The 9,980-nt window shown below is 17.7% G+C and overlaps 4 protein-coding genes across 4 annotated transcripts; 2 read left to right on the top strand and 2 right to left on the bottom strand.

The window, feature by feature from the left end:
• Positions 1 to 447: 447 nt before the first annotated feature.
• Positions 448 to 1,239, bottom strand: PGAL8A_00490000 (RNA methyltransferase, putative; the record flags this gene model as incomplete). Its single annotated transcript, XM_028673696.1, has 1 exon — positions 448 to 1,239. One exon carries the CDS (start codon positions 1,237 to 1,239, stop codon positions 448 to 450), a length of 792 nt encoding a protein of 263 aa, XP_028530123.1.
• A 731-nt stretch (positions 1,240 to 1,970) lies between these two features.
• Positions 1,971 to 3,821, top strand: KAE1 (tRNA N6-adenosine threonylcarbamoyltransferase, putative; the record flags this gene model as incomplete). The annotated part of the gene is made up of 1 exon (XM_028673695.1): positions 1,971 to 3,821. The coding sequence occupies one exon, from the start codon at positions 1,971 to 1,973 to the stop codon at positions 3,819 to 3,821; it is 1,851 nt and encodes a 616-aa protein (XP_028530122.1).
• Positions 3,822 to 4,240: 419 nt separating this feature from the next.
• RPN9 (26S proteasome regulatory subunit RPN9, putative) lies at positions 4,241 to 5,413 on the bottom strand (the record flags this gene model as incomplete). The annotated part of the gene is made up of 1 exon (XM_028673694.1): positions 4,241 to 5,413. One exon carries the CDS (start codon positions 5,411 to 5,413, stop codon positions 4,241 to 4,243), a length of 1,173 nt encoding a protein of 390 aa, XP_028530121.1.
• Positions 5,414 to 7,450: 2,037 nt separating this feature from the next.
• On the top strand, positions 7,451 to 8,623 carry PGAL8A_00489700 (conserved Plasmodium protein, unknown function; the record flags this gene model as incomplete). The annotated part of the gene is made up of 2 exons (XM_028673693.1): positions 7,451 to 7,571; positions 8,067 to 8,623. 2 exons carry the CDS (start codon positions 7,451 to 7,453, stop codon positions 8,621 to 8,623), a joined length of 678 nt encoding a protein of 225 aa, XP_028530120.1.
• Between the last annotated feature and the right edge of the window lie 1,357 nt (positions 8,624 to 9,980).

The following is a 9,980-nucleotide window of genomic DNA, read 5'->3' as shown; positions in this document are numbered from 1 at the left end:
AAAAAAAATTTAAAAAAAAAAAAAAAAAAAAAAAAAAAAAAAAAAAAAGTAAAAAGTAAAAAAAAAAATTATTAGGAATATTTAGGGGTAAATGAAAACAATAAATACAAAAATAATATTAAGCGATATAAAATATAATGATAAAAAATGGTATTAAAAAAAAAAAAATAATTTTATTACATAAGAAAATTTATGTAACCAATAAAGAATTAATTATATATATAATGGATTTTATAAAAAAAAAAAATGATAATAAAATAAAGGAAATAAATAACACAACAGCAAAGAAAAAAAAGAAATTTTTTTATTAGTAATGATAAATAGGGAAAATTTATAAAAGAAATACATATATAAATAAATTTAGAGATCACAAATAACCAAAAAAAAAAAAAAATCATAACTTTTTTTTAATTATTAAAATATAGTTTAATATATAATGAAAATAAATCATTCAAAGAAATTATAATCTTTCTTCTTTTCAGATCTCATAAGTCTTTTATTATTTATTTCTTTTAATAAATCGTCAGATGGGTGTAAATAATTATCTAATTTGTTTTTATTTTTTTGAATAATAAATTTTTTATTTTCAATTTCAATTTCCTTATAATTAGCCCAAATAGCAAAGTTATGTAAAATTATAGAACATGAAATTGAAACATTTAAAGAAGATGTCCCATTTCCATATTGAGGAATATAAATAATTTTGTCACATAAATTTAAAATTTTATCTTCAATTCCTGTACCTTCATTTCCAAATAAAAAAGCTGTATCTTTTATAAATGGCTTTTTTGTAACTGAAATTGAGTTATTTGTTATTTCACAACCATATAATAAAATATTATTTTTTTTTAAATAATCTTTTAATTCTATTATATTATCAAAGTACTCAATACTTATGTATTGGTATGTGCCCATGTTACCAAAAAAGTTTATTTCTTTTTTTTTTCTTCCAATAATAAATATTTTACTTACATTAAAAGCAACACAACTTCTTATTATGCTTCCAACATTTTTTTTTTTGCTTATGTTATAAATTACTACATACATATTTATTTTTTTATCACAATTATTTTTAATCATAATATTTTCACACACTTCCTTACTCTTCATATTGTATATGCTTATATCTCCTTTACTTATTTCATCCTTTCCATTTATTTCTTCATTTTTATTTATATCTTTATTTTGATACACGTCACTATTTTCATTTGTAACTTCAATTTCATTAAATTCATCCATTTCTTTTTTTTCCCATATATGTTATTTACTTTCCCATTTATATTTTTTTTTTTTTTCCAAAATATATAAATTCTTTTGGTTTTCCTATTTTCATGTATTTTCTAAACAGATTATCTTCAATGTAGTTACGTTGTTATAATTACTGTGAAATAATTTATAAAATAATATTATTTATAATAGCATTTAAGTTAAAATAATATTAACTTTAAAGTTTTTTTTATATTTCTTATAAGTAAAAACTTAAATATTTATTTGAATATATTTAAAAAAAAAAATAATCATATTTTTATAAGAATAATAAATTATTTTAGTAATGTCCTTAAATGTGTTTTATTTAATGTACATTTTTAAAAAAATGAAATAAAATCCTTTTAAAGTGGAGAAAACTTATTTTTACATTTCGATTTTTCTTCTTAATATTTTTGTTTCTTTAAGAAAAAAAAACTAATATTTTTTTTTTTTTATTGTTTTCAAGGAATTTTTTTCAGTTAAAACAAAAAAAAATAAAATAAATTTGATCTATTTTTTTTTTTTTTTTTTTTGTTTGTTTATATTAAAAGCATCTACGAATAATTAAATTATAAGTATTTCATTAAGTACAAAAACATTTTAGTGGATTATTCTTGATATATATATATATTTTTTTATTTTTATCTTAATAAATATTATACAATTTAACATATTTTCATTAAATTGTTATAAATTCGTTTCTATGGATTTATTGTGACAAAATGAATGATATAAGATTAAATGAAAAGAATAAAAATTTTAAATATATATTAGGAATAGAAGGAAGTGCTAACAAATTAGGTATAAGCATAATAAATGGAGATATGAAAATATTAGTAAATATGAGAAGAACTTTTGTTTCTGAAATTGGATGTGGTTTTATACCAAGAGAGATTAGTTTACATCACAAATATTATATTGTAGATATGATTCAAAGTTGCTTAAATAAGCTAAATATAAAAATAACAGATATTTCTTTAATATGCTATACTAAAGGACCAGGCATAGGTTCCGCTTTATATGTTGGTTATAACATATGTAAAATTCTATTCTTACTTTTTAATATTCCTGTAATTGGTGTTAATCATTGTATTGCTCATATAGAAATGGGGATATTTATAACTAAATTGTATCATCCAATTATATTATACGTAAGTGGAAGTAATACACAAATAATTTATTTTAACGATCATAAAAAAAGATACGAAATAATAGGTGAAACATTAGATATTGCTATTGGGAATATTATTGATAGATCGGCAAGAATTCTTAAAATCTCGAATTCCCCTTCACCAGGATATAATGTAGAACTTTTAGCTAGAAAAAAATATATGCTAAATATTTTGAAAAAACAAAAAAATAAAGCTATAAATATTTTAAGTGAAGAAAATAAGCTTAAAAATATGAATATGCAGAATAAAAATACAAATGACATTAATATTAATATTATTGATCATGTAAAAACAGAAGATAATGATTCATCGCTAAAAGAAAGTAATGTGATTAATACGAAATGTACTGCTAAAAATAATGATGCAAATGATATTTCAAATGATAACTATGATTATACTGAATTACTTTTTTTCCCATATACTATTAAAGGAATGGATATATCCTTTAGTGGATATGATTTTTATATTACCAAATATTTTTCAAAATATATAAATAAAAATATAAAAAAGACGAAAATGAATTCTAAAAATAATAAAAATGAGAGCAAATGCAGAGAATATAATAAAAATATAGAGAAAAAATGTAAAACTGAAAATAACTCTTGTGATACGTCTTCGAAAAAAGAAGAAAAACTGAATAAAAACAATTTGAAAAAAGAAGAATACAAAAATTGTTATGTTTCAGAAGCAAAAAATTTAAGCACTTCTGAAAAACAAAGTCTCTCATTTTCTAATAATTCTAGTAAATATAGTAATGTAATTAATAAAAATGAAAAGGAATTTAAAAAAGATAATGAAATAAAAACAGTTGTAGATGAAAAGATTTCCATAAGTAAAATTGATAATAAATTAGATAATACTTTAAGTAACATATCATTAATTAAAGGAAATTCATATTATGAAGATAACATCATTTACAAATGTGAAAATAAAAAAAATTATGGGGACAATAATAAATATTTTGAAGAAGATTGTTCCATAGAAACCGACAGTGATTTTTACGAAAAATGTTTAAGTGAAGAAGAAAAAGAAATTATAAATTTAAGTGATGAAGAAAAAAGAAAAATACAAATTTGCTATAGCTTACAACATCATATATTTAGCATGCTCATAGAGATAACTGAAAGGGCTATTTCATTTACAAATAGCAAAGAAGTTATAATAGTAGGAGGAGTAGGATGCAATTTATTCCTTCAAAATATGATGAAAAAAATGGCAAAACAAAAAAATATAAAGATAGGTTTCATGGATCATAGTTATTGTGTTGATAATGGTGCAATGATTGCTTATACTGGTTACTTAGAATACATGAATTCAGAAGATAAAAATATTTACAATTTTGAAAACATAAGTATACACCAAAGATATAGAACGGATGATGTTTTAGTAACTTGGAGATAATGCAAATTCTTTAGCAAAAGATACTATTATCTGTTAATAATATATATATTTTTTTTTTTTTTTTTTACGTTTAAATTTTTTTTTTTTTATTTTTTAAGTATAAAAAGGAAAATTTCAATATATTGCATTTTTTAATTTTATATTTTAAGAAAAAATTCCTCATTTTATTATTTTAAATAAGTACTAGAAAAAATTAATGCAATGTTTATGAGAGTAATAAATAAATATGTATATGTTGTTACACTTGCATAAATATATTAAAAATAAAAATGTTCATCTTAAAAAAAAAAATTTTTAATTCAAATGCACATATATATATGTATTTAAATATCCAAGTAATAAAAAAAAAAAAAAAAAAAAAATTAAATAAACTTAATTTTTTTACGTAAATTCGTTTGAATCTTTATAAAATATATATTTTATGATATTAATAATTCAACAGATAAATCTTCCATATATGTAAGAAGATTTTTAGAATGAGTTATCCACTTATCAATACTTTCTTTCATAAAATATATTTTGTCAACATTAAGAACTCTTGGTTTCACCCAAGTTATTTTTACAGATTTTTCAATTTCATCAATTTTGCAAGTTAATATATTTTTACTTTTAGCTGTAATTAGCATTTTTTCAACTTCTTTAATGTCTATTTTACAATGATCTGCAATTTCGGTAAAAGAAATATCTGATCTTTGTTTTTTTTTTCTAAACGCTAGATCCATTAAAGCTAGTAAAGTAATTTTTTTTAGCATGTTTTTTTTATAATCTTTTAAGATTGTGTTTTTAATATTAACTTCATATTTTTGTACAATTTCATTAAAAGCATCAATCTTGCCTTCATTATATACATAAATTAATTGGTACAACCATTTTGTTTCTTCATTATTTTTTATGCATACATTTATCAATGGTAATTGGGTAATTTCACCAATATTATAAACATCTTCACTTATAATTGAATGAATGCATATATATTTCCCTATTTCTATTTTATCTGATTCATCTAGATCATCTAAAGGTGTATAAGCTAAATATAGAAGTGCATATTTAACAAAAAGATCTGATTTATTTAAAACTTTATAATAGTTCATTAAAGCAAAATTATAAAATTTGTGAGATGCTACATTTAGTCCTATTACACCTTGTAACATATTTTTTGTATTTTCTATTTCATTTTCACAACTTTTAAAATCGTTTAATTCTATATATTTTAAAATTAATATACACCTATATATTATTATTGCATCTTTGTCATTCTCTAAATTCTGCTCTGATTCTTTTAAATAATTTACTGTCCATTTAGTATCAAAATTAATAGTTACCAAATATAATAGCTCTGCATAAATTGTCTTCTTTAGTTTAGTTATTAGGGGTGATAAATATGTGTAAAATAAGCGAAATTTATCTTTAATATTTACATTTTTATTATTAACGAACTTTTGTATTTCTAAAGTTAATTCATGATATAATTTTTTTTCTTTGTAACTTTTTATTTCATCAAAATTTATAAAATTATATTTTTCTTTTAATTCATTTATCAATGTATCTTCCTTTTCATTCAATAACTTATTTATTTCTTCTGTTGATGACATTTTTTTTTCTTTTTATATATATTTAAATGTTTATTTATATATTATACAAGTGTTTAATTTTTAATTTATTATATATGTGAATTTATGAAAGTATTAAATATCCCCAATTATACAATTTTTTTTAATATTTTTTTAAATTTTCATAAGATACATCATTTAATTAAAATTTTTTTTATAATAAAAATTCAAAAACTTAAAATTCAATTGTAATTCATAATTTTCATATTTTTATAAATTTTATTTATATGTGCATATATATTTTTTAATATTATTTTAAATTAAAAAACCAATTTTTTATCCACAATAAAGGTATTTGTTTTTATTTTATTATTTTTAATTGTTAAAAAAAAAAAAAAAAAAAAACTGAAGGCATATGTTAAAATGTTAAAAGTACAATTATAAAAAATTTAAGATATAATTTTTGTGTATATATAATTGAAAAAAATAAAAGTATATATAAATAATAATATTGTATAATTGAATTTTTAATTATTAAAAAGTCATGTAAAATACGAATTGAAAAAAATGAATAAATGTAAGCTGTTAAAAATTTATGAAGCTTACGTAAAATTTTATTTCTTATAAATAAATTACCTTATTTTACTTAAATACTTTAAAATTATTGTATTTTTATGTTTTAATAAAAAATATATAAAATTAAAAAAAGAAAAAATTGTACTCTTATTAATATATACATATATATTTATTATTTAATATTATAAACATGAAGATATGAAAACAATATAGAACAAATTCTATGAAAAAAAATAACATATGTTATCCATATTTGAATAACCAAAAAATACATAGTTTTATGTAAAAATTTATTTCATCTATAATATTGAAAAAAAAAAAAAAGAAATGCAAATTTAGAGATAATTTATATGTTTAATTCTTATAATAAACTATATTTGTTTAAAAAGAAATACTGATATAAAAATATCATTTCAAAATATTTTAGTATATATTTATTAATAACGTAATATTTGTTATATACAAAAATTAATCTGCAAAATATAGATTTAAAAATTTTGGTGAATTATTTCTGAATAAGTTAAAATTAAAATAAGACAACAAAAAAATAAAATAAAATAAATAATTGCAAATATTAGTATATATCTACGACATATGTCATCAAAATAAAAAATAATAAATATTTACTAGAATGATGTATTATATACATTATTCAAAAAAATTAATTTTAATATATTTTGTAATACTTTTTATTTACGTTTTATTTTTAAACCTTTCATGTAGGTTAATCAAAATATTTTTTCTTTTTTGGAATATTATATGTATTATATGATTGTTACAAAAAAAAAAAAAAAAAATACTAACTTTACATTAATATTTTAATACATATTTTTAATTGGACATATTGAATTTTTTCATGTCAAGTTCATAAAAAAAAAAAAAAAAATAAATAAACAATTAAGGTATTATTTTTAAACGTGTAAGATAAAATAAAAAAGACATAAAGGAAATGTCCTTAGAAAAAATCTAATAGTGTTATATTTTTTTTAAGATATATCTGCTATTATTGATATTATTATAATTTTAGTTTAATATATTTACAAATTTTTAGTATTACAAAAAAAGAAAAAAAAAAAGAAAAAAAAAGAAATGCATAAATATTTGCAAGAATATAAATGAAGTTAATATATCAATATTTTCAAAAACTCTTTTTTTTTTTTTTTTAATCTTTTAGTATATTAAAAATAATTCTTTAAACTATTTCTTGATAAAAAGGAAATCTGTAGGAGTAAAGTTATGTTTAAATTTTTTTTTTATAACTAATAATTTTTTAATAATTCCAAAATAAGTCTTTATTTAATTAAAAATATTATTTAAAAAAAAAAATAATACAATAAAAAAGAATTATATTTTTATATATATATTTTAATTACTATATATTTTTCTTTTGAAAAATATACTCTTATATTTATTTTATCTTAACTTTTTTTACATACAAAGATAAATTTTGTATTATATTATTAAAAGTGAATATTAAAATAAAGGATAAAATATATAGATAATATGGAAAAAAGAGGAATTCTATCCACTGATGATGAAAATACAAAATCTACCAAGGAATCCCTTAAAAGAAACGAAAAACAAATTCAATTTTTAGTTTATGTCTTAAAAAAATACATAAAAAGTATATTTTTTCATATGAATAAAATTATTAAAATATAAAATGTAAATCTTTAATTGAATGACATTTATTTTAGTTCAAAGTATCATGCTAAATACATACATTAATTATATGTATTACTGTGTAGGCAATATAATTTGTCAGAACTTTTTTTTTTTTTTTTTCTATATAAATTTTATTTCTTATGTATGCTGTTTTCTGAAGTATATATTAACTTTTTTAAGCATTACATATTTTAAAAGACTTATATTTTGTTAAATTATATATATATATATATATATATTCTTATAAAATAACTTATAATGTGAATTCGTGAAAGATAATGGATAATATTAACATAGTTTATTATGCGTACTTTTACTTTATTTTTTCTAAATTTTTAAATTAACATAAAAAAAAATAAGAATAAATGTCTAAATTAAATTTATGTACTTACATTACCATATTTTAGTTCAGAAAAAGTTAATTTTTTTAATTCATGTTTATCAATGTTTTCAGAGGATGAAGAATTAAAAAATAGAGCATATTATTTCTTCCCTTCTGATGATGCATTAGATAAAATACTTTTTAATTTATGTAAATTCATTCCTAAAGATAAAAATATATTAGAAATAAATAAAAAATTAAATATATTTGATTCAGATTCACTTTTTGAATGCGCCAACTCTGAAAGAGATAGCTGGAATAACCAAAATACTATGTTTGATGATATATCGTTAGATGAGCATAATAATAAGAAATACAAAACATCTTCTAATTTTAATTTAAAAGATAGAAAAACTAATAAGGTTTGCGTAGAATGGCAAGGATTCGTTAATGAAGCAAACGGATATGCAGCAATTAAAATTATTGTTCCTTTTGTTTATCAAGAATATTATACTTATGCAAATAGATTAGTATACTTCTTATTTCAAAAAACAAAATGTTTAGAAGTGGAAGATTTTTTAAGTCATCATAAATTCATTAACAAAATTGTTCCATTATATATGACATGTAAAAATAAACTATGTGTAAAATTATCTCATATAGATGCTTCAAATGATTTATATTTTTAGTATTTTACAAAAAAGGATAATTGGATTTTTTATTTTTTCCTATTCATAATAACAAATGAAAAATAAATTAATAACACAAAACAGTTTTTTTTTTTTTTTTTTTTTCTTGCTATAAATATTAAGTTAATTTTGTACTTTTTATAAATGACATAGAAGCCGATATAAAAATTATATAAATTATTGTTACATATATATTCACTTTGATAGTAATAAATTTAAATATGTTAACAATTATACAATTTTCATTATTGATGCTTTATTTTTTATTTTTAATTCACAATGTTAAATATTATTAAGCTAACATACATTTTAGTATTATTTCCTATTCCCTTTAGTTTTTTATATTTTTTTCTGTTCTTTTTATTAATTCTATTAATATTATAAAGAAATGAGGTAAGAGGATCTATGTACAAATATATTAGATTTTAAATTTATAGTAAGAAATTATCAACATATTTTTAATAAATTATACAAACATTTTAATAAATTTCATCTAAATAAAAAATTATAATATTGCTCCTGAATTTTAAAAGAAATATCTCATAGTATTAAAAAGGCTCTACATTTGATACGTTATAAACATATAATGCATATATATATTAATGATAATTACTATACCGTTAAATTTATCCTTTCAATTATAATTTAGTTTTTTAAAAGCATTTTATTTAAAATTTCATGTACTGATATATTATTTTTCCTTTTATTTGTATGTAAAAAAAAAAAATATATATATATATATATATATATATTAATGTTTTATATGAACAATTTGTAAAAAAATATTGAGTATTATGATTATGATAAAAAAAAGAAAATATATATAAATATTTTTTTTTTATTAACAAAACATGTCCCATAATTAAAAAAATTGTACCATTGTAATGAAAAAATAAAAAATGCACACATTAAACTAGTAATTTTGCTATGATTTTTTTTTTTTTTAGCTAGCATTTCACTCTTTATATGCACGGATAAATAAAAGGAATGCATTTGTTTAATTTTTAATTATGCACAATAAAAAAAAAATTATAAATATTTAGTTTTATTTTTTTTTTAAATTTAAACATTTTATATATTATTTTTTAAAATTATACAAATATTATACTTATGTTTTTTATCTCATTTAATACATAATTTTTCCTTTTATGAAAAAATTTATAATTTTTAAGAACGTAAGATTAAAAATTTATTAAAAACGCGTTAAAATAGAAAAATTTTTAATACTTCATTTGAAAATGCAGAAGCAATATATACTTGTTTGTTGAATAAAATAAAACCTTTTTTTTTTTTTATATTTTTTTCTGAAAATATTTATTTTTTTCTTTTTTTTTTTTTTTTTTTTTTTTTTTTCCCC

Source organism: Plasmodium gallinaceum (genome assembly GCF_900005855.1).
Source record: "Plasmodium gallinaceum strain 8A genome assembly, contig: PGAL8A_v1_141, whole genome shotgun sequence".
In the NCBI taxonomy this organism is placed as follows: domain Eukaryota; phylum Apicomplexa; class Aconoidasida; order Haemosporida; family Plasmodiidae; genus Plasmodium; species Plasmodium gallinaceum.
Note: the sequence above shows the minus strand (reverse complement) of the source record. Positions and strands in the feature narration are given on the sequence as shown.